The sequence below is a fragment of the Lissotriton helveticus genome, chromosome 1_1 (genome assembly GCF_964261635.1).
Source record: "Lissotriton helveticus chromosome 1_1, aLisHel1.1, whole genome shotgun sequence".
Lineage (NCBI taxonomy): Eukaryota > Metazoa > Chordata > Amphibia > Caudata > Salamandridae > Lissotriton > Lissotriton helveticus.
In genome coordinates, this window is record NC_136057.1 from 311,037,470 (window position 1) to 311,061,696 (window position 24,227).

General features: G+C 50.5%; 1 protein-coding gene across 2 annotated transcripts in view; it reads left to right on the plus strand.

Annotated features, from left to right (window-relative positions):
- Window positions 1–24,227, plus strand: part of NUP205 (nucleoporin 205) — a 920,380-nt gene that overhangs the window by 244,757 nt on the left and 651,396 nt on the right. For both annotated transcript variants that reach the window (XM_078671666.1, XM_078671676.1), the window contains exons 13-14: window positions 1,915–2,097; window positions 3,342–3,392. In XM_078671666.1, coding sequence (XP_078527792.1) covers window positions 1,915–2,097; window positions 3,342–3,392 — 234 coding nt within the window. The remainder of the gene's footprint in view (window positions 1–1,914; window positions 2,098–3,341; window positions 3,393–24,227) is intronic.

Below are 24,227 nucleotides of genomic sequence, written 5' to 3' on the forward strand. Positions count from 1 at the left end.
TGCTCACTGCTCCATCAGGATTCAAGCAAGCCGGGCCGACGACGCCTGAAATGGCAGAAACCGGTCCCCGGAAGCTTGTCTCCTTTCTGGTGAAGAATTGGCTTGGTAGTTTGGTCTGCCCTGTTCCCATGATGCAATGGGCCAGGGACAGACTAATTTGCATATAGCCAGGTTCTGAGCTGGGATGGGGCAGTGAGCTAAATAACGGTGATGGATCAAGCCCTGATCTTTGGACTGGGTAAGAGTGGTCTGCTTAATTCAGACACTCTGTTCATCACCACCCCCTTTTCTGAATCATTTTGTCCACCATAAGCGTGGAAGGGTATACTCAGACATGAGTCCCTTGCTCACTGCTCCATCAGGATTCAAGCAAGCCGGGCCGACGACGCCTGAAATGGCAGAAACCGGTCCCCGGAAGCTTGTCTCCTTTCTGGTGAAGAATTGGCTTGGTAGTTTGGTCTGCCCTGTTCCCATGATGCACTGGGCCAGGGACAGACTAATTTGCATATAGCCAGGTTCTGAGCTGGGATGGGGCAGTGAGCTAAATAACGGTGATGGATCAAGCCCTGATCTTTGGACTGGGTAAGAGTGGTCTGCTTAATTCAGACACTCTGTTCATCACCACCCCCTTTTCTGAATCTTTAACAAAGACCAGCTCTCCCGAGGACAGCAGCCCTGTGTTGAAGAAACCAACCACAAGGACTCCAGATCCAGCCGGAACCACAACGCCTGCCCATTCTGCAACTGACGTCCACGGCGCGAGTCCGAGTGGAGTCTCACCAGCGATCTTGTCCTCCAGTCCGGCGTTGGCTGACCCTCCTAGACTCCATGATGACGCCTGCAGCCTGAATCCAGAGGCTCCTTCTGACCGCAACTGGCTCCGGTAAGAAGACTCGACATTCAAAGACACCCCTGCAACCGATCGCCCTGTGCCAAGGTGAGCCGAATCGACGGTGCCCCCACGACCCCCTACACCTCCACTTCTGCTGTCATTGGTCTCCCTCCAGTGTGACGCCTGCAGCCTGTTTTTTGAACGCAGAACCTCATTGAAGAGCATTGGGCGCCCAACGTCGAATTTGCACCCTGCCGGTGGTGTATGTTTGGTGCTGCTTTGTATCCTCCTCCTGTGCCTGCTCTAACCCACAGAGCTCAGCCCCTGCAGTGATTTACTTACCTGCAAGCAGTGTGGCTTCAAACGGCCCCAGTCTCCATTGAAACGCATTGGTGCGAACTCTGATTTTGACCTCTGCACCCAGCCGCCCCACATGCCGCTGGTTGTGCAGTATTTTATTCACCTGACCCTTGCTGACCTTTGGTCCCAAAGACTGGGAATGTAAGTGTGATGCTTACCTGTTAAACTGCAATATTGTTTTCCCCATAGGATAACGTTAAGCTGTTCAGAAATTGCACTGTCGACTTTTGAAGCTGAAAAGTATTTACGTTTAAAAACGTACTTACTTTATTGTGAAGATCTTGGTCTTTAAATAAAGTACAAACAATGCTTATTTTTCTAAAATTGGTGTGGATCTCCTTCTTGATTAGTGTGTCTGTTATTGGTCAATGTTGTGCAATAAATGTCTTACACTACCACTAATAGAGCACTTTGGGTATTACATTGAGCTCTGTACTCTTTGGGGAACCCCTGAACTCTGTACACAGTATAGCCACTTAGTGGCATACCATATAGAGCCAGCTTACTAAAATAGGTGTAACAGATTTGACATTGGTCCGTAGATCTTTTGAACTGCATAATTTTTCCTGCTTCAGCTTACCCTAGAAAAGGGTGGTAAGGTAATGATTTCATGCTTTAAAGGTGCAGGAGCACCTTATTGTAGGAAGATTCTTTTCAGTGTTCTTGATATAGGCATACTTTTTCTTTACATGGTAGTTTACTGTTTTCTTTTGTCTTTGCAGAGCGAGAATGCCCGATTGGCTCTCTGTGAGCACCCGCAGTGGACTCCTGTGGTGGTAATCCTTGGGCTGCTGCAATGTAGCATTGCTCCAATACTCAAAGCCCAGCTATTGAAAGCCCTTGCTGCCTTTGGAAAGTCTCCAGAGATTGCTGCCTCTCTCTGGCAGTCACTAGAATACACACAAGTAAGTGCAGAAGAATAGGTTGCTTTTTATTTGTTGTGCCTTACATTAGAATTCCCTTTTTATACCAAGATGCTAAAAATCATAGTTCATGTAAAAATCCTTATATCACAGAAGACATGCAACATTAACGTTGTTTTTTGTAGTTGTGGATAAACATTGGCTTTGAATCATTCAACTTGTTTAGCCCAGCTAAATATATGTATTTGCATTGTGTGTGGATGGCTATAACATCACATTATTGCACCATTCCGATAACTACGATAATATTGGAAACAAAGCAAGCTAATTTGTATCTTCTCAAGTTATGGTGTTTGTCTTGGATGGTTATGGTACAGGAAAAGGTCCAGATACTCTTTCTCCCTCCCCTTTTGAAGTTGGTTAGCATTTTCAGTCCTATCTTAATAGTATTAATTTCGGTCAACTATATTGACTTAATCCAGCCAGTCACAGCAGCTGAAAGAAATCTATATTACAACATTAGGCCTTCGCAATGAATGAATGAATGATTGGTTTTGTATAGGGCGCAGCAGCAATCAACGTATTGAATGCAGCTCTTAACACTAGTGTTTAATATGAATCTCGTTATACATAAGTTTGGCTGATCTGTGAGTATCTTTCAGTGCACTTGTACACATTCAGCTCTCCAACCCATCAAATTAATTTTTCTCTGCTAAGGATACAAGTCCTTCAGTCTCTTCACAGACAGTCTCTTGGATAAACAGTTGCCACTTTACAAAAATATCCTCTGACTAAATGACCCTTATGCCAGGCCAGCACAGTGCATCCCTAACCTTTCCTGTTAGCACTACATGCCACTTAAAATACAAGTTGCTGTTGAAGACTGAATAATTATATCCCCCTTCATAGTTGAGGATAGAAATCGCCCTTACAGTTTGATCAAGAAGTCCCTGTTTGCAGGGAGGGAGACTAACCACTTTCAAATGAGTTTGAACTTTGTGTGACATTTTTGTATCAACTTAGGTGGTGTATGGTACTTCGATAGCATGCACGTTGCTTATTGTCAAATCACCTAGTCTAATTCATTACTACTTAAACAATTTGCTGCCGATTAAATACAGATCATTCACCTTTTGTGCTGACCATGTCTATTCGAAGACCTGACTGCTGCTTGTCAATTTTAAATGGGAACTAATCTGATACTTGTGAGCTTAAATGTAAACTGTGTTGACATAAATGTGTAATTGTAATGCTTCATTATTTATCCATGTATTGTTTCTTTAAAGATTTTGCAGACTGTTCGACTGCCTGGACAAAAGCAAGCTATTGGCATCGAGGTAAGGATCACTAACTTTCACCTATCGAAAGGGGTGGTGGTTATGAATTGTAATATTTTATCAACATTATTTTTGCCAATAAATATTATTGTTGTGCAGAGTTATCTTGTGTGATCTTTACATAGTTACTCCAACTTATAGATATTTGATTAAACTGCACAAAATCAGGTATGGCCTCTCAATCACAGCCAGACATCTTAATTTAAATGTAAAGCTGTATTTTGTTTTAATTTCTATTGTACCTGATGTTGAGCCCACTGCTAGAAAACAAATGGAGTTGTTGGTGGGGGGTCTGAATTGAATGGAATAGGATTGAATGGTAAAACACTATCCTGCCCTGGACCCCTCTATCATCAGAAGTCCAGAAGGTCTCAACACTTCAGATCTTTTCCTCCACACATGGGCGAGTTGTCCTCTACAGACCTCGAACTTCAAAATTACCTCCAGCATGACTCTTCTGACCCATGCACAGCCCTTTCCACCGACTATACTCTGTATCCTCACTATGAGAATGTGTTGGATAATAGATGTTGCGCTTTGACATTTTTCAGTTCCACTTCTTAGTATTTTGTAGTTTAATTCAGTTTGGTACTTAAACCGTTTGAGGGGTTTGCGGGAAAAGGGAGGTTAGATCTACATCACCCTTTCCCTTTAATCTAGTTTCTAGAATGTTATCCCATTTCTTGTGGAAGTGTGCTAGGGAATATAAAAATGCTCTTTGGACCTCTATGGCTACCATAATTTCTATGTCTAGTCGTCTGGGTCTGTTTGTGTTAACAACATACCACCACTTTAATGTGAGTTTATTCACTTATTGCCAGCAAAAATGTTTCTATTCAGAGATAGTGGTCTGAAACCTAGTCCCTCCCCAGCCCACTTGCACTCACCAGCATGTCTTCTTTGCGAAGGTTCCAATGCTGCTCCGAGTAATATTGACTTTTACCAGCAAGTATCAGACTTGAAGGAGCTTGCTTCGGTTATGGCAGAGAAAAACCCCTGGCTTTCAGTATAGATAACTTTGATCTCATTACTTCACCCCAATAAGAGTTAGGTTTTTACTCTATTCTTTTTCCAGTGTCAGTGTCACATAGCTTGTGCCATAGCATGTGTGCCCTTAGCCCATTGGCTGCCCCAGCTTGCTGCGCCCACTGTCCCTTTCTCAGTGTAAGAACTTTAAATTATAGTTAGTGAAACAGGATTCCCAGGAGGTGTATAAAACTGATTTGGTCCATACTGGCAAACTCCGGAGAACCATGCACTTGATATGAGATGTGGACATGAACACTGAACAGCTAGATGTATTCCACTGCAGCTGCTACTTAGCCTGGGCACCACAAACAAGGCAATGATTTTTCTATATCCTCTCAAATGAGTTAAGGACTAGTTTGACTGGCCTAAAATAAAATAGGGAACACAACATTTAGCCCAAACTTAAAGGGAGAGAACGGGTCTCAATTTTGAGGCACATATCCAAAACATATGGAAATGCTTGCTTAAAATGGCAACAGTTTAATTCTGTACGTAGGATGTGCCTGATGCCCAATATGAATCATTTTCTGGTTTCATGTGCTGAGCATTATTCTGCCATCTAGTGGATGGGTTTGTGTGAGAAAGTGCCATCTTTCTTGCATTGGTATGCCCCCACTTTTTTCTGAACTGCTGATGTGCTTTGACTGAGTGTGCCCTGGGTTCCTGCCAACCAGGTACCCAGGGCCTGTGTTCCTTCCCTAAAACTAAGCTGCAACTAAAACCTAATTGGCATCTCTGGCCCCCTGTTAGCCCCTTGTAAATGGTACCCTAGGTACTTAGGGCATGGGGACCAGAGAAGACCCCTGAGGGCTGCAGCACTTATTGTGCCACTCTCAGGGGCCCTGTACCCTGACACCCACACACTGCCTCTACAGGCTGAGTGTCTGAGTACAGAACCAAACAAAGAGTCAACATGGCCCACATCCCTGTGTGCCATGCCCACAGAACCCACTGCCCTGGCATACCTCAGTCACCCCTCTTGCTTGGTGCGCTATGCCAGAGGTGTGGGCACAGGTGCATGAGCCCTGTGCCCCTACAGTTCCCAGGGCAATTCCTGGGCATTGTAAGTGCAGTGATGCCATTAAGAGTATATGGTGCTGGGAGGTTGTCATTATGATCTCCACAGCACCATAATGGCTACACTGAAGACTGAGAAGTTTGGTACCAAACTTCTCAGCACATTATACCAACACTGATGCCAGGGTGGGATTTAATGTAAAATGCACCAGAGGGCATCTTAGAGATACCCCCTGAAAACCTAACCTACAATCCACGTCTGGGCTGAGTGGCTGCAGAGGCTGCCACACAGCAGACATGTTGCTGGACCCCTGGGTAGGAGAGCCCCCGTTCTCCTGGGTCTGCAACAATGCACATCCTGGGCGAGCTGCTAGCTGTCCTCCCCCAGGACAGGAGGAAGCTTCAAAGGCATGCCGCCTCTGTGAGCTTCCCCAGACCATTTGCTGTACCCAGCAACCAGTCCCCCCCCCCCAACCCCCCCAATTCTAAGTCCACTCTGGCGGGAAGACTGGCGGGAAAAACCACGCCAGGAAGGGGGGTGTGCCAACCCTTGCCAACTACACCCCTCGGGTGGAGGAGGCGAGGTGAAGCACGACCCCGGGCTCCGGCCATCTTGTAGATGGGGGGCCCTGGCCAATCCCAGGTAGGCTCCTGCCCCCCTCCCGCAGGAGAGGAGCAGGCTAGGGGGTGTATTCACCCCAGGACAGGGACCCATTGGTCCCTGCCTTGGTCCTACCTGTAACGCCCCTAAATTTAGTATTTAGGGACTCCCTGAACCTTCCTTCCTCAGATCCCGATATCAAAAAGAAGATCAAGAAGAAGAAGAAGACCTGCCGCGCAGCTGCTAACAGGACAACAACAACTGACTTGGCCCCAGCCCTACCAGCCTGTTGACCCTGGAACCTGCTCCTGCCTAATCCCGGCGACCTCCGCGGACAGCAACCTTGGAACACCCAGAGGACCTGCCCGCCTTGACCCTCTCTAAGATTGGGACTCCCATCAGCAGAGGCTCTGCTGCAACAACCCACCTGGTGCTCACCAGGAAACTCCGGACCAGCCCCCTCTGCACCAGCCGAGCCCTGGGCGGGCCAACCCGTACCAACCCGAACCAAGACCACGAGGACGTCCCCCGGCGACTGGGACCCGAAGTCCAGTGCCGAAAGACCCTACTCGACGAACCAGCCGACGCCTGCAGACTCAGAACCAGGGGCCACCCCAACCGCGACCAGCCGAGGGTAAGCTTTTCCGACCCCGAAAGACACCCCTGCACCCGGCGCCCCGCGGCCCCCTGTGCCTCCCTTTGGGGTACCTACCTGTGCTCCAGCATCCCAACTTATCTCTCGAAGTGCTGGTCGCCCCTGGAAAGTCTCCGTCCCCGAGCCTGCAGCCTTTGTTCCCTCTTCAAGATCCTCATTGGATAACATTGAGCACCCGACGGCTCAAAAGCACCCTGCACCCACCCACCCGCCCGAGTGCCCTTGGCAGTGCAACCTTTGTTCTAATCTCCTTCCCCATTTGCCCTGAGCAAGTGACCAGGAGCCCAGCTCCCAGAGCCACGCGGCCTGCTAGCCAGCAGCCACAAACCGAAGGCCCCCTTTCCCTCATTGGATCTACCTACCTCTGCACGCGGCCGCCCCTGTGCCGCTGGGACTGAACTAACTGTACTCACCTGACCGTGGGGGACCCCTGAGTCTATACCCAGAACCTTAACTTCACCAACCAAGTACTCGCCTGGAAACCGGTAACTCACTTACCTGCCATTGGATAACATTGACCCATTTTCGACTCGAAAGTTTTCTAAGTATGAAGTTTTGAAAACTGAAAATATTCCTATAAAATCAGCCAAAGTTCGAATTCCAAAGTACTCACCTGTGATCAGGCGAGAAGCCAGTACTGTACCTTTCAGCCCAGTACTGAACCGCAAAAGTAATCCATAGCGGGTTTACTAGTAATCTGTATTTTCTCCATAGGAACCCATTGTCTGCTTTTCTATGAAATTTCTTCTAAGTGTGTACTTTTGAAGACTGCAAATATTCTTTAAAAATCGTACGTAATACTGAAACGAAATTACCTGTTTTGAGCTAAGCCCCCAGTGCTGGCCCTAGGAGACCAGCGCTGAGTTACAAAAGTAACGATCGTACTTTACCTGCAACCTGAATTTCTTCCCATTGAATAACATTGTCAGATTTACATTGAAAAAGTTCTAAGTGTGAACTTTTAAAACCCCTTTATATTCAAGAAAATTCATCACAGTAACTAAAACGTTTTTGCTAATCTGGTTTCAGCTTAGACCCCAGGACTGAATCTAAGATCTGGTCCCGGAACTACCAAAGTAATCCATAAAGTATTCAACTGTACTTATCTGTGAAATACCCATTGAGCTCAAGGCTAGAGTGTGTTTCAGAACTGTGTTGCTTAATATCTATCCTGTAATTATTGTGTGCACACTCTTTATTGCTCCTTTGCAAAGTATTTACATGAGAGTACTCATAACTTGAAAAGTATATTTTTATAACTGTTGGTTCTAAAAATAAAACAACTATATCTGAGGATATAACAACAATTGGCCTGGAGTTTAGTTCTTGTGTGTGAAACCTTTTGCTGACTGAGTGTGCACAACAAATGCTTTACACTGTCCTCTGGTACTGCCTTACTGCTCGACCAAGCTACCACTTTGGAGAGTAAGATCAGTTCTGACTTTAACCTCTGTTATACCTCTGGGGTTGGTGGACTATATACACGCTGTACTTGATTTTAGTCCAGTATGTATAGAGCCATTTTCTCACAGTTTGTAATTGTCTTGATTCTTTCTCTTACGTACCCTCTCACCCCCACCCCGTGGGCGTCGTTAACCCTCATTTGGTGCGAAGTCCATCCTCTGTTTGACTGAAGATGTGTGCTCAGGCGTGGTTGCCATCTTTAGGTTCTGTTTTCCACCAGTTGGTCTGGAAGTGCCTTGAAGGAGCCCTGTAGAATCTGAAAAAACTGGAGAAAATACAGAGATTCTCACAGGAAAATGCACAAGTTCACCGGAGGCCTTGAGAAACACTGAAGAGCAGAAACGGGGAGCCTTCTCAGCCCTGCCGGCCGACCTCGCCGGTGAGCACCAAGCGGCGGGAGAATACAGAGGAGGGAGACCGCTGTTGGACATGGAAAACACCCCCTTTAATTTCTGCCCAAACTGCCGCCACATGTTGATGCAAAGGGATCCACACTAGGTCTGCAAACTGTCTCCCCCAAAGGACCACAGCGCAGAGGACTTGAGAAGCCTGCGCCAAATTTGTACCAAATACTCTAAAGGCAAGACTCAAACAGGGCGTTGCACATCACTACATGGCTAGCACCCACAAGAAACAAGAAACCCTCAAAGACCCGGGCCATTCCAGCGAGGAAGAGGAAAATGAGGAGGTTGAACTGACAGGGAGGAGAGTTGGATGGCAAAGGCAGCATCGTCAACGTCCAGAATGGAAGCTGCGATGAAGGCAGCAAGAGTTGCCCAAAGGAAACCGCAAAAGGTAATGAAAATGCTGAGAGACTTGGACACTAAGACCTCGAACGTTAAGCCCTCAAAAAGCAACCTAAATGTAAAAACACCCACGACTAAAGATCAGCACAGTCCTAAGGAGCCATACGATTCCCGACCCAAGGACACCGATAGGGGCAAACCTTCCAATCAATGCTCGATGCAAGAAGGAGGGACAATGCCCCTCACATCGACAGGGCCACCCCTGGAGAAGGAGAGTAACAATTTTGATCTGGTGGGCAGGAAGATTGATAGCAGCGGCAGCTACATAATGGAGGAAAGCAACTCCAATGCCCTTCTCAACTGCTACGGCCACCAACAGTGGGACAAGATGGAGGGACTGATGCAACCCCTCCCAGAGGAGTTACAGAAGAGAGCCAAAACCATGACCCAAGGAATATTCCAAATTGATACCTCAAATCCGCACTGGATGCGGTGGACACAGCAGGCAGGCAGATCTGAGGAGGTACCAACCTCAGGAGGCACTCCTGGCTGAGGGGGGCAGAGAGGGGGCCGGTTGCAAGCCAGAGGGTCAGGCTTCAGCCATCAACATGCTTTTCACAGGTGAAGCTCTCTTCGGACAGGCAGTGGACGAAGCACTGTAGCAAATCAAAAAGGATAAAGACACTGCAAAGGCAATAGGGGAACAGAAGTTCAGAGGAACCTTCATGAAAGAGAATTTGCCTGCCCGAAGTCCAACTGGCAGGGCAAGTTTCTCACTGACCCCACAGCACTAACAGCAACAAATATTGAGCCAACGGGCTACTCAGCAGGCGGTCCACCAGCAATGGCAACACACGGCAAGACCGCACTTTCGAGGGAATTCAAGAGGATGAGGGCAATCTCCAGGGGGGGGGGCATCAAGCAAGTGACTCCATCTTACCAAAGCCCACCCCTGAACACCAGTGTGGGGCAGAGCCGAGGATTCATCCAGAGGTCAAGGTCATCTCAATGAATTGGGTATCAATAAATAAAACATGGCTACTGCATAAACTCCTCAATAAATTGCCCTTTGTTTCTCCAAGGAGAAAACCATTGAAGAAACGAGAGCGCATTCAACTGCGGCAGGTGGTCAAGGAGCTCATTATAAAACGAGCCATAGAAACAGAACCACAACAGGAATGCATAGAAGGGGACTACTCTCCGTACTTCCTAGTACCAAAACAGGGCCTTACACTAAGACCAATATTGGATCTCAGACACCTAAATAAATTCATAAAAGCAAAGCACTTCAATATGGCTACCCTGCCGGGCATAATCCCACACCTAAGGAAATTGGACTTCTAAGGGACACTACTTTGCACATACCAATGAACCAAAAACACAGGATGTACCTCCGATTTGTCTTCAACAAGGTTTGCTATCAATTCAAGGTACTCCTCTTCAGCATAAAGTTTGCACCAAAGGTGTTCATGAAGTTCCACGCGTCAGTGGCCGTACACCTGGGAAGGCAAGGCATAACTCTCTACCCATACCTGGACACCTGGCTAGTAGAGGGTAGCTCAAACAGAAGTGCCTACAAGACATACAAATGGTCATCTCCAACAGCTGGGTTTCTCCATAAATCATGAGAAGTCTTTCATGTACCCAGAGCAGAAGAAATTCTTTCTAGGGGTGTCGGAAAGTGCCTCCTTTGGCATGGTTAGCCCCCACTTTTCTGCCTGTGAATTGATGTGGTTTCGATTGTAGTGCACAGGGTCCCTGCCAACCAGGTCATCTGTGCCAGTGCTTCTTCCCTAAAACTGTTCCAAAATTGGTCCCTAGTTAATGGTACCTGGGTATCTAGGGCATTGGGACTAAAGAGGGTCCCCTACGGACCCCTCGCCTAGGCCAGGAAGACTGCACTGCAGCATGCTTGGCCTGGTGCAGTCAAAACAACAAAGTCGAGCTGGCACACTGCCTGTGTGCCATACCAACTACCACTGACTTAAGTATAGGTAAGCCAAACCCTCTAGCAGGCTTTGCAGCCCTGAGGCAGGGTGCACTATACCACAAGTGTGGGCTATCTACATGTTAGGTATGCCCCTACAGTATATAAGGCAAGTTCGAGGCATGTGGGCTGCTAAATTCATATCTTAGCATTAGATCGCCGCCTAGTGTTGGGTCCGGATGATCGCACATTGTTGTCCTGGAAGAGTCTTCGAAGTATCCTGAGATAGGTGGCTCCTCCCCTGGACTACAGTGCGCATGGGCATCGGCTCCATCCCCAGATTGTTTTTTTCCGCCATTGGGTTCGGATGCGGTCTCGACTTCTCTCTGTCGGAACCGAGTAAAACTAACTTTTTAAGGCCAAAAGGCCTTGTATTTATAGCGTCGGTATTGTTTGCGCACGGTCTCGAGTTCTTCCAACTCTTGAAGTCGGATTCAGCGGAGTTTTTTCACTCTTCGGTCATCGAGGCCTTCTCATCGCGACACGACCACGAATTTCCAGCATGGAGCGGAGTCCGTTTAAGTACTGTCCGCTCTGTGGGTCCAAGTACCCACATATAGACCTGCACCCGGTCTGTAACAAATGCCTTTCACCGGACCATGACGACGGCAAGTGTAAGGCTTGCGCTCAATTCAGGTCAAAAAAGACTCTCAAGCTTCGGCGCGCGGTGCGCCTGGAGGCCACACAAGCGGCCCCGGATCCAGAAAACATCTTCGGCGACCAAGAAGAAGATGAACAGGGTCATCATCTCCAAATATCCCCACCCGAAACGGAGGTCGAGGCGGATCCGGAAGACGATGACGGAGTCGTGGATCAAGGCCTTGAATACGTCGACGAGGTAGGGGACGTCGAAGAGATTTATGGGGCCGCGGCAGATAGCTCAGGGGACGAGCTATGCCCCGAAGGTTTCGAAGATCACGATCGGGTCACGGGATCGCCAGTTAGCCTTACCCAAGACCCCGCACCGCAAGCCACGGCCCCGCCTTCAGGCCCGGCCACGGACATACTTGCTGGGCAGGCCGGATCGAAACCGAAACCGAAACCGACGGTATCGACTACGCCTAAAATGGCCGACCCGAAAACGAAACTGAAACTTAAGGACTCGAGCGTCCCTAAAATGGCGGCCGGCCAACAGAAAGCTACTGCACCCGCCGCCGCATCGGCTCCGTCGACCTCCGGCCCGCAGAAGTCGAAGAAGTCGGTCGATTCCACAGGGTCAAAATCGGCGCCAGAGGAGGGATCCTCTAAGAAGGGTGGTCGGCACGGATCAACCGCTGCGACACCGTCTAAGCACGCCAAGGCCAGCGGCACGGCTCCGGTTCCGACTGGGACTCCGTCCGTCGGACGCGTAGTGGAGTCGGAGGCGACACAAGCACACGGATCGACGGTTGGCACATCTGCGCATCGATCCAAGGACTCTGGGTCGGCAGCAACTGCATCGGCGTCCAAGACTCCGAAAGGCCACCATGACGTCGGATCCGAGGGGAAGGTCAAGACATCCTCGTCAGCGCCAAAAGCCACTGTGAGTGAAGTGTCCCCCATCGCCGCTTCGCTGCAGAGAATCAGGGACAAGGCCGCTGCTACGTCGGCTCCGTTACCGTCGCCTCAGACGCCAAAGGACACGCCGGCAAAGCCTAAGAGTAAGCTTCTCTTCCTTCTGCCGCCGAAAGAGGCTCCGAAGGCCTTTTCGTCGAAATCGACGCCAAAGAAGTCGGATTCTTCTACGGCGGGGGTACCTTCAGGTCGAGAACCCGAATCAGAGGACGATTCTGAGCATTTCATCGACGCCAACACTGGCAAATTAACCCTATACAAAAGGAGGATTACTTCTGAGCCTCTGGACTCATATGTCATCCCACTAAAGAAAAAAAGGGTTCCTCTGGACGCTTCTGGCCTCACAGAACCTATCCAGCCTCCTCCAAGAAGAAGCCCTACTCCCTCACCAGAACACTCTGAGGGTGAGGGATATCATGAGGAGGACCAATACACCTTCCCCATCAATGAACCAGATGCACATCCAGATGCATATGATGACATTGGTGACCAAGGCACCCAAAGTGTGGGGCAAGACCCACAGCCTTTCAGTGCACGTGCATCCCCAACAGAGGATTCTGCAGGTTTTCATGCACTCATTGAGAGGGCAGCTGCTAATCATGATGTGGACATGCATGCTGACCCAGTAGAAGAGGACTTTCTTTTTGACACTTTTTCAGTCTCTGAAAGAACTGTGAAAACGCTGCCTATGCTCAAGGGAGTCCTCAAGCATGCAGCTGACATCTTTAAAGAACCTACCAGAGCGAGAGTGGTCAATCCACGTATCGAGAAAAAGTACAGACCAGCACCTGCAGACCCTGCATACATTCGGGGACAGTTGCCACTAGACTCTCTTGTGGTCGCAAATGCCAGGAAACGGGCCAACTCCCAGACAACGGGCGAAGCTCCTCCCCCAGACAAGGAGTCCAAAGTGCTAGAGGCAGGGGGCAAAAGAGTGGCGGCACAAGCTGCCAACTTTTGGCGTATTGCAAATACACAAGCACTCTTAGCACGTTACGATAGGGCGCATTACGACACCCTAGAGCAGATTGTACAACGCCTGCCTCCACAGTTTCAAGAAGGCACCAAACTGCTTATTGAGGAAGGGAAACTGATCTCCAACGCAGCCATCAAGTGTGCACTTGACGCCGCAGACACAGCAGCTAGGGCGATCAACACTAGCGTCATGCTGAGACGACAAGCTTGGCTCCGCATATCAGGGTTTAAACCTGATATTCAGACAACCATACTTAATCAGCCAGTCAATCCTGATAGACTGTTTGGTCCAGATGTTGACACCACCCTCGAAAAGATAAAGAAGGACACGGAAACTGCTAAATCTATGGGGGCCCTACAATCACAACAGTTTCGTGGCAATAATTTTCGTCGCTCAGGTGCACGTGGAGTCACCAGAGGACAAATGGGTCAGCAATCGCAATTCTCAAGAGGTGGAGCACAATCCTCGTTCACAAAACAGAACAAGGGAGGTTACAGAAATAACAGCAACAGAGGTCGCGGCAGAGCAAACAACAACTCCCGCTCCTCTACCCCAAGCAAACAGTGACTCTCTGTCACTGCCCCCCGACCACTTAACACCTGTCGGGGGGAGACTGCAGCAGTTCCTGCCCGTCTGGAGAAACATCACCACAGACAGGTGGGTGCTACAACTTGTCCAGTACGGTTATTGTCTAGAGTTAAAGTCCACTCCACCCAACATTCCACCAAGGCAACGGCCTATGTCCGCAGAGCATTTGCACTTATTGCAGCAGGAAGTAGTGGCGATGCTGCAAAAAGGCGCAATCGAGCTCGTGCCAGTGGGAGAGGAAGGAACAGGGGTATATTCCCTGTACTTCCTTATTCCAAAGAAGGACGGATCTCTCAGGCCCATTCTAGATCTACGTCCCTTCAACCTGTACATACTGTCGGAACATTTCCATATGCTTACACTTCAACAGATTCTTCCCTTGTTAAACCAAGGGGACTTCTTAGCAACCTTAGATCTCAAGGATGCTTATTTCCACATTCCACTACACCCGTCCCACAGGAAATACCTCAGGTTCACTATCCAAGGCAAGCATTACCAGTTCAAGGTCCTACCCTTCGGAGTCACAACAGCCCGAGGGTGTTTACCAAGTGTCTGGCGACAGTAGCAGCGCACCTCAGGAGGCAGAACATCCATGTCTACCCCTACCTGGACGACTGGCTCGTTCAAGCCAAGTCGGAACTACAGTGCGCCGCGGACGTGTCGACTACCATTCACCTCCTTCACAATCTAGGTTTCTCGTTGAACTACCCAAAGTCGCATCTTCAGCCGGCACATGTCCGGCAGTTTCTAGGTGCGACGATCAATACCCTGACGGCCATGGCTCAACCAAACCAAGTCAGGATAGACAGCATGCAGTCTCTAATCCAGAAGTTCAGACCACAACACTCGCTTCCAGCGAGAGTGTTCATGCAGTTGATAGGCATGATGGCCTCCTGCATCTTCATAGTCCCTCACGCACGGTAACATATGCGCCCGCTCCAGGAGTGCTTAGCAAATCAGTGGACACAGGCTCAGGGAAATTTAACAGACCTAGTGTTGGTTACCAGTCGGGCATACGACTCTCTGCATTGGTGGACTCCACACAACCTTTGCAAGGGCCGACTGTTCCAGGAGCCAGTGCCACAGATTATCCTGACGACGAACGCATCTCTCCAGGGTTGGGGAGCTCATCTGCTCACTTACACAGTGCAGGGACTATGGACGACGCAGCAACAGAAGATGCACATCAACTATCTGGAACTGATGGCAATCTTCATGGCGATCAAGTCCTTCATTGTACATCTGTGCAACAAGGTAGTGTTAGTCCGGACGGACAACATGACCGCGATGTACTACATTCAAAAGCAGGGAGGCACCCACTCGCCACAGCTGTCTCATCTGGCTCAGAGCATGTGGAAGTGGGCCATTCAAAGGAACATTTTCCTCATGGCAGAACACCTCCCGGGCAAGGACAATCAGATGGCGGATCTGCTCAGCAGATACAGCCATCAAATGCACGAGTGGGAGTTACACCCATCTGTACTCCACCCGTACTTCCAGCAGTGGGGTCATCCGGAGATAGACCTGTTTGCAACAAAAGAAAACGCAAAATGCCAATACTTTGCCGCCAGGTTCCCTCACCCACAGTCGCAGGGGAATGCGATATGGATGAACTGGTCAGGCAAATTTGCGTACGCTTTTCCGCCAGCCCCTCTGATACCGCTGGTGGCAAGAAAGCTAAGGCAGCACGCGATGACTCTCATCCTGGTTGCTCCAACGTGGGCGCGCCAAGCATGGTACACCGCGTTCCTCGAACTCTCAGTGGTGCCGCATCAAAGACTGCGCCTCACGCCCAGACTTTTGACGCAGAACCATGGAGAAATTCAGCATCCAGATCCGCAACAGCTCAACCTGGCGATCTGGCTCCTGAAGTCCTAGAGTTCGGATACCTTAACCTGCCTCCAGAATGCATGAACATCATCAAGGAGGCAAGAAAGCCAACTACCAGAGCATGCTATGCTGCAAAATGGAAGCGTTTTGTCATTTACTGTACTGCTAATGACATCAACCCGCTAGACGCATCTATCCCTAACATCATTTGTTATCTGTTGCATCTTTACAAGTGGAATCTAGCGTACACTTCCATTCGGATACATCTATCCGCCATAGCGGCTTATCTTCAGAACAGGCAGCATCTCTCTGTCTTCAGAGTGCCTGCCATTAAAGCTTTCCTTGAAGGTCTGAAACGAGTCATTCCCCCAAGAACACCACCAGCTCCGGTGTGGAACCTCAATGTGGTACTCACCAGACTGATGGGACCACCTTTTGAGCCACTGCACTCGTGTGAACTCCAGTTCCTAACGTGGAAAGTAGCTTTCCTTATAGCTATTACGTCACTGAGGCGTGTTAGTGAGCTACAAGCGCTCACAATCCAAGAGCCTTTCATTCAGATTCATCCAAATAGGGTAGTGCTACGCACTAACCCCAAATTCCTTCCGAAGGTGGTGTCACAGTTTCATCTCAACCAAACTATTGACTTGCCGGCATTTTTCCAAAACCCACAAACGGTAGCGGAAAGAATGCTCCATACATTAGATGTACGGAGGGCGTTGATGTACTACATAGACAGGACACAACCCTTTAGAAAGACAAAACAACTTTTTGTTGCCTTCGCACCACAACACAAAGGCAACCCCATTTCAAAAGCAGGAATAGCCAGGTGGATTGTTAAGTGCATCCAAATATGTTATCAAAAGGCCAAGCGCTCTCTAACCATACCCCCAAGGGCGCACTCCACACGCAAATTGGGGGCATCCATGGCTTTCCTAGGGAACATTCCTTTAGAGGACATTTGCAGAGCAGCCACGTGGGTTACACCACATACCTTTACCAAACACTACTGTGTTGATGTACATTCCAAGCAGCAAGCTGCTGTAGGACAGGCTGTTCTCAAGACACTCTTTCAGGTTTCTGCAGCTGGCACGGGCAACCGCCGCTGATGGAGGGACTGCTATGTATTCTATGCTAAGATATGAATTTAGCAGCCCACATGCCTCGAACTGAATATGCTACTTACCAGTATGCATCTGTTCTTGGCATGTAGGGCTGCTAACATTCATATCGCCCACCCTCCTCCCCGGTGCCTGTCGCAGCTGCAGATATACTATTGTATTCAGTCATTAGCATGGACATCCTTTACACTTTTCACTCCATCTTCTGCCACAATGGCGAAAAACAATCTGGGGATGGAGCCGATGCCCATGCGCACTGTAGTCCAGGGGAGGAGCCACCTATCTCAGGATACTTCGAAGACTCTTCCAGGACAACAATGTGCGATCATCCGGACCCAACACTAGGCGGCGATCTAATGCTAAGATATGAATGTTAGCAGCCCTACATGCCAAGAACAGATGCATACTGGTAAGTAGCATATTCATTATTAGATATTGTTAGTGCCAGGGAATCCATTGAGAGTACATGGGCTAGAAACTTAAGTTTCCCAGCACCATGATGGATTCTTTGAACTACTCCTCTCAATAAACCCACACTGATGTCAACGTGAGATTTATTGAATCTGAAAGAAACAGGTTAGTATAAGATTTCTTACCTTAGAATATCCCCAGGCGTCAGACTGGATCCGGAAAGTTTTGCGTAGCAGTACCCCTGCGCGTCGGTAGGAGTCGTCTGCGACTCCGCGTCTGTCGTCGGCGTCGTGATCGCCGGGATGACGTCGTCAGAGAATTTTGACGCCACCCTCGCGCGCTGAAGTCAGTTCTTCTTTTTTCCGCGTCAGCTAGCGCAGATCCGGGAAGAGCAGTACTCTTTAAGTCATTTTTTTACTAAGTTTTTTGATCTATTTTGGATCACTTCTCGAGTCGACCTTTGACTCGCGGTGCCGATAGGGATGCCTGGCTTTAAGCCTTGCGACGACTGTCACTGCTTGATGTCGGTGACCGACCCCCTCCGTCGGTGCCTTTACTGTCTAGGGCCGACCATGATGTTGCCGGGCCTTTCCCTCGAAGGCTAGGCGAGAGCGGTCCCGTAAGCAGCTCGAGCTCCGGCAGTCGGCCCGTGCCACTCGAGGTCCCGGTCTAGGAGGGGGTCGAGGGACTGGGAAAAGAAGTCGAAGAGGCGTCATCGCTCTTCCGACTCCCCCAACGCTCGCTCAATGCGGCCGGGGGTTCGGGCGACACCGCCCACGCGGCTCCGCTGGAGCCGCAAGCGCTGTGTCCAGCTCCATACCCGGCAGTCCCTGGGCTGCACGCGACGCCGGAGGAGATCAGCGCATTCCTCACAGCCATTAGGGCCTGCTTCCCTCCGTCGGACCCTGCTGAGGCGCCTTCGGGCCTTGCGGATCCGTCTGTGAACCCTAGCGGGCCGGCGGCTCAGGCGACGACTCCGGTCCCGACGCCGCAGGGTTCCGTAGGATGCAGGCCTGAATCCGTGGTGTCGCCCGTCGACCTTACGACCCCTCCGCTTTCCCCGGGCGGCGTTGTCCCCGGTTCCAACCCCAGTCCGGATCCGGCGTCGGACCGGCGCCCCTGGCGCCGTCTTCGACGCCAATTGGTGAGCCCTTCCCCGACGACCCGGCTCCATCATTTTTCCCTGGACTATCAGGAGATGGATGACAAGGAGAACTGTGAGGGGTCTGAGGACCCTCTGGCACTGCAGTGCCAGTTGAGCCAGGACTGGGCAGACGAGCTGGGGTAGGCCAGTGGTCTGGACACTTCGCCCGACACTGGATTTGTCTCCCCCAGGCCCCACTCCCCCACCCCCCTCCTACCGTGGCTACGGAGGAGGGGGCTGCTTACAGCATGGTGTTGACTAGGGCAGCCAAGGCCTTGGATCTTGAGCTCCCTGTCGCGGCCGTGAGGACTAACCTCCTCACTGAGGTGCTCAACCGCATTCATGCTCCTCGGAGCCTCTCCTGCCGTTCAACGAAGCCCTCACTGACGTTCCGCTGGGCACCTGGTCCAAGCTCTCTACAGGCCTCCCTGTAGATCGGAACGTAGCCCGACGCCACCGCCTGGCTCCGGGCGACCCCAGCTTCCTGTCCATTCACCCCACCCCCCAGGCCTCTACCTCCAGACCGCATTCCCGACCGCTCATCCGGATCGGGAATCCAAAAGGTACGATCAGTTTGGCAAGAAACTGTTCTCCTCCCTAAGTTTGGGGCTGCGGTCTGTCAGCACCGCCTGCCTTTTGGACCGTTACACCCACTCTCTGTGGGATTCGGTTGCGGAAGTCCTGCCGCAGTGCCAGAAGAGGACGGGGCAAAGCTTGCCCTAGCAGAAGGGCGAGACACAGCACGCTACTCCATTCGGTGTGGACTTGATACCACAGACTCACTGGGTAGGGCGATTGCAACGACTGTGGCGGTTCACCGCCACGCCTGGCTGAGGTCTGCCAACTTTTCAGGGGATGTCCTGGTGCATCACGCCAGGTGGCGGATGCGGGCTCTGCAGTGGGGCCTGAAGTTTCAGTGGCCCCAGCATCAGGGCAACTTGTCCGACCATGTCTTGATCTCGGAGGGCACTGGAAGACAGTTGCAGTGGTGGCTCACGGACCGCGGACCCTCTCCTTACCCCAACCGGAGCACGTAGTTGTGACTGACGCGTCCCTCCAGGGCTGGGGGGCCACATGGGAGAGGCAGAGATCAGAGGCCTCTGGTCTCCGGCGGAGTCCCGGCTCCACATCAACCTTCTGGAGCTGGATCCGGCTTGCACTGAAGGCATTCCTCCCCTCTGTCCGGGGGAGTGTAGTGCAGGTGTTCACGGACAACACCACCGCCATGTGGTACTGCAACAAACAGGGCGGGGTGGAGGCCGTGGACCCTATGCCAGGAGGCTCTGCGTCTCTGGCAGTGGCTGGAACATCAGGGCGTGACCCTGGTGGTTCAACACCTGGCAGGTTCCCTGAACGCCAGGGCGGACAAACTCATCCGTCGGTGCATGATGGATCACGAATGGCGTCTGAACTCGGACGTGGCGCAAGGCCTCTTTCAGCAGTGGGGAGAGCCTTGGTTAGATCTATTCGCCACAGAAGAGAACTCTTAATATCAGTTATGCACGTTGGAATTTCCAAGGCGGCACTCGCTCGGAGACGCTTTTCGTCACAAGTGGAGTTGCGGTCTATTGTACGCCTTTCCGCCTATACCACTTCTGCCCAGAGTGCTGAAGAAGATCAGGTGCGAGGGTTATCCTTGTGGCTCCGGACTGGGCACGAAGATACTGGTATCCAGAGCTACTCAGCATGTCAGTCGATCCCCCGATTTGTCTGTCTCTTCAGGAGGACCTTCTGTCGCAGCAGCAGGGGACGGTCCTCCACCCGAACCTGTCCAGCCTTCACCTCCATGCGTGGAGATTGAGCGGCGAAAGTTGAGGCCATTTTACTTGCCTCCTGAAGTCTGTAATGTCATTCTGGCAGCCAGGCGTCCCTCCACAAAGTCGGTATACGCCTGCAGGTGGAACAGATTTGTGGCATGGGGCACAGCAAAGGCTGTGGATCCACTCTCTGCCCCCCTTTCTGAGGTTCTCCTCTTCCTTCTTTCTCTTGCCCAGCAGGGCTCTGCTCTGGGCACTATCAAGGGCTACCTTTCTGCCCTTTCCGCCTTCCTAATGCTACCTGATCAGCCTTCTTTGTTCAAGTCCCCGATTGTTAAGATTCTTAAAGGGCATCACTCATATGTTCCCTCCTGTTCCTTTCGTGATGCTCCAGTGGGACTTGAACCTGGTTTTAACTTGCCTGATGTGCGCTCCTTTTGAGCCGCTTCATAACTGTCCTCTCCGTTTTCTTACACTTAAGACTGCTTTCCTGGTTGCCATCACCTCTGCGAGGAGAGTGAGTGAGCTCCAGGCTCTTTCCTCTAAACCTCCTTTCCTTTCTGTCCATCCGGACAAGGTTGTGTTGCGGACAAGACCCTCTTTCCTGCCCAAGGTAGTCACAGCCTTCCACATCGGGCAGTCCATCTCTTTGCCCACCTTCTTTCCGCCTCTGCATCCCTCGAAAGAGGAAGAGAGGCTCCACCGTCTGGACCCAAAACGTGCGCTCTCGTACTATCTGGATCGCACACGCCAGTTCCGGGTGGATGACCAACTCTTTGTTGGTTATGTGGGCGCTAAGAAGGGACGGGCGGTGCACAAACGGACCATCTCTCGGTGGATCGGTGTGGTGCATCCAGGCGTGCTTCTCTTTGGCTAAAAAGGAACCTCCTGTTGGGCTGAGGGCCCATTCCACTCGGGCCACAGCGACTACTACTGCCCTGGGCCGGGAAGTCCCCTTGCAGGACATTTGTCAGGCAGCTACGTGGGCCTCACTGCACACGTTCGCAAGACACTCCTGCCTGGACAGCCAAGTCCGGAGGGATGGCTTCTTTGGCCGTTCTGTCCTCCAGGACTTTCTGGTGTGATTATTGGTTCGCAGACCCACCGCCGGGGTTGGTATTGCTGGGGTATCTATTCTAAGGTAAGGAATCTATCACTAACGTGTCTCTTTCAGATGCACAAGTTACTACTTGTGTAACGATATATCTGTAAGAGACATTAGTTAGTGATAGATTCCTTACCGACCCACCCATCCTCCCCGTTCTGCGAACCGATATCTAGGGTTACGGTCATCCCCTTTCTGGGCCCTAGTTTCTTGGCACCAGTGTTGGTTTTTATCATGGCTCTGCGTTTCTGGCGCAGAAAAGCTGTGTATCAGAACTGACGTCAGCGCGGAGGCGGCGTCTAAGTACTCCGACGACGTCATCACGACGCCGACGACGGACGCGGAGCCGCGGGCGACTCCTACCGACGCGCATGTGTGCTGCTACGCAAAAAATTTCCGGATCCAGTCTGATGCCTGGGGATATTCTTAGGTAAGGAATCTACCACTAACTAATGTCTCTTACAGATCTATCGTTACACAAGTAGTAACTTGTGCAACAGTAATTCTCGCGCATAGTAATACAATATCAACTCACGTCCCGACCCCCCCACCATGTAAATATTTAGGTGTCGGTCTGCGTGCCAGACATGAGGTGCAGGACCCGCAGGCATATTGGACAAGAGAGTTCACGAAACGTAGAGGACACATAAATTATACAGGGATCCACATTTTCTCAAACTTGGGTAGAGTGTGGTTTATGACTGCTTCAATTTTTCCATACTAAGCAAATCCCGTAGTTTGTGTGTCAATACTGTGTACGTTGGTATAGTATCTGTAGCCCATCTTGATGGCAAAACTTGCTTCGCTGCGCCCAGTGCCAGGGTGATGCCCCTTTCCCTAGGGGAACATAGTGGGTATGTTAAGACGTTAGGCAGCCCCAATAGAATATAGCAGGAAACAAGGGTAATTTGGTGTCAAACATTTGTTCGGTGAGTACTTCTGACCAGTAGCGGTGCAGCTTGGGGCAATGCCACAGCAAGTGAGAAAGTGTACCCGAGTGATTGCAGTGACACCAGCACTTGTCGTCGCTCCCCCTCTGCCACTTAACTAAGCGGGCAGGTGTGTGGTACCAGTAATGTACAATTTACAGGAGTTTCCCTCCCCGAGGCTCTGCAAGCTGACGTGCGGGCATGATGCAGGATGTCAGCCCATTCCTTATCTGTGAATCCGCGTTTACACTCTTGTTTCCCAGTGCGTGCTGGCTGGTGAGGTCAAGGGATTCGCAAAGGCATTCAATAAGGTGTAGATATCTGACAGCAAGTGTCAGTCATCCCGCCTCGACAAGAGCCAGCGTTCAAACGGGATAAGTGGTCTACTTGCATGGGGCTTTATTGACTGGTGGGTCACCCAATGGCGAACTGCAACATAGCGCCAGCGTTCAGAGTCCGTGAGCCAGAAGTCGAGCTTAATACTTGTGAAGTTCAATAAGCTCTGTTCGTCAACGAGATCTCCTATGATTTGAACTTTGCCTCCTGCCACCGGAAGTATTTTATTCCATGCAGAGCTGGTGGGAAGTCTGCATTTACCATGGTTGGGGTTAGGGGGAGTTCAGGGTGGAGAGGTGTTTAGGAACACAAAGTTTGTCCCAGACCCCGACCGTGGCCCCGACCACCGGGGAAATGTACACTCCAGGTGGGAGCCATGGAATCTTTCATATATGAATCCCGGCAACCGCCTGGTCTAAGAAGCACCTGTGCTCCTCTGTGAATGGGTTTTGCCATTCCACTAGAAATCGCAGTTGAGCGGCCTGGTAGTAATGCACTAAATGTGGTATCCCCAAACTACCAGGAAATATGTATGCTCCCTGGCCATTCTAGCTCGCTTGCCGCCCCAAATGAAGGAATCTATAGAAAATTTGAGTTTCTTCATTGCGGTTGCAGCGGCATCACCTCATAAGATAGAAGATCTTAGGCAAGAGGGACAGTTTGACGGTTGTTATTCATCACAGCCAGGAAGGGGGGGGGGGGCATGCCAGGATTGAATGAGAGATCGCACCATGGCCAGCAGAGAAAAATGACTGTCACAAAGATTTTTCAGTAGTGGGAAATAATTAGACACCCAGGTAGGAGATTCCCTGAGTGGCCCATGAGAAGGGGAAATGTTTTCACTAGGTATGACTGCTCGTTCCGCCTGAGATTTGGGGGTGTTCACTTAAACCCCGATGCGTTCCTCTAACGGGGGAGGGCTAACGACTTTCATGGCTTGATAATAGCTGGCAGCACGTCATTCGCGTAGAATGCGATCTTATGGGATTGGCAACCCATCCAGACCCCTTCAATGAGAGGGGGCCCTGAATATGTTCTGCTAGTGGCTACATATATAACGCAAACAGGAGAGGGGAAAGGGAGCACTCTTTTTTTTTTTTTTTTTAAACCTTTATTGTACAAGGGAGCACTCTTGATGCGTACCCCTAAAGACAAGAAAGGGGGAGATAGTGAGTGAACGCGTTCGAGCGCCACTGGTACTGTGTCGCTAGCCCAAATCCATTGGCGAAAGCGGGGGCCCAGGCCAACAGCCTCCAGCACCAACCGCTGGAAGGGCTAGTGCACCCGGTCAAATGCTTTTTCGGCGTCTATTGAGAAGAACAGTATGGGTGTCTGAGAGCAGTTAGTTTTATCTATTAAGTGGGAAAGGCACTTTGTGTTGTCACCACAAGTACGACCAGGGATAAAGATCAATTGGTCGGGGTCTACCTACCCGGCATATACTATCCCAGTCTGCTGGCGAGAATCCCAGTGAATATCTTTGAATCTACGTTGATCAATGACATAGGATGGTAAGAGGCGCAGTGCTTAGGATCCTTCCCCGATTTTGGCAAGAAAGTTATGATAGGCGCCCTCACAGAAACTA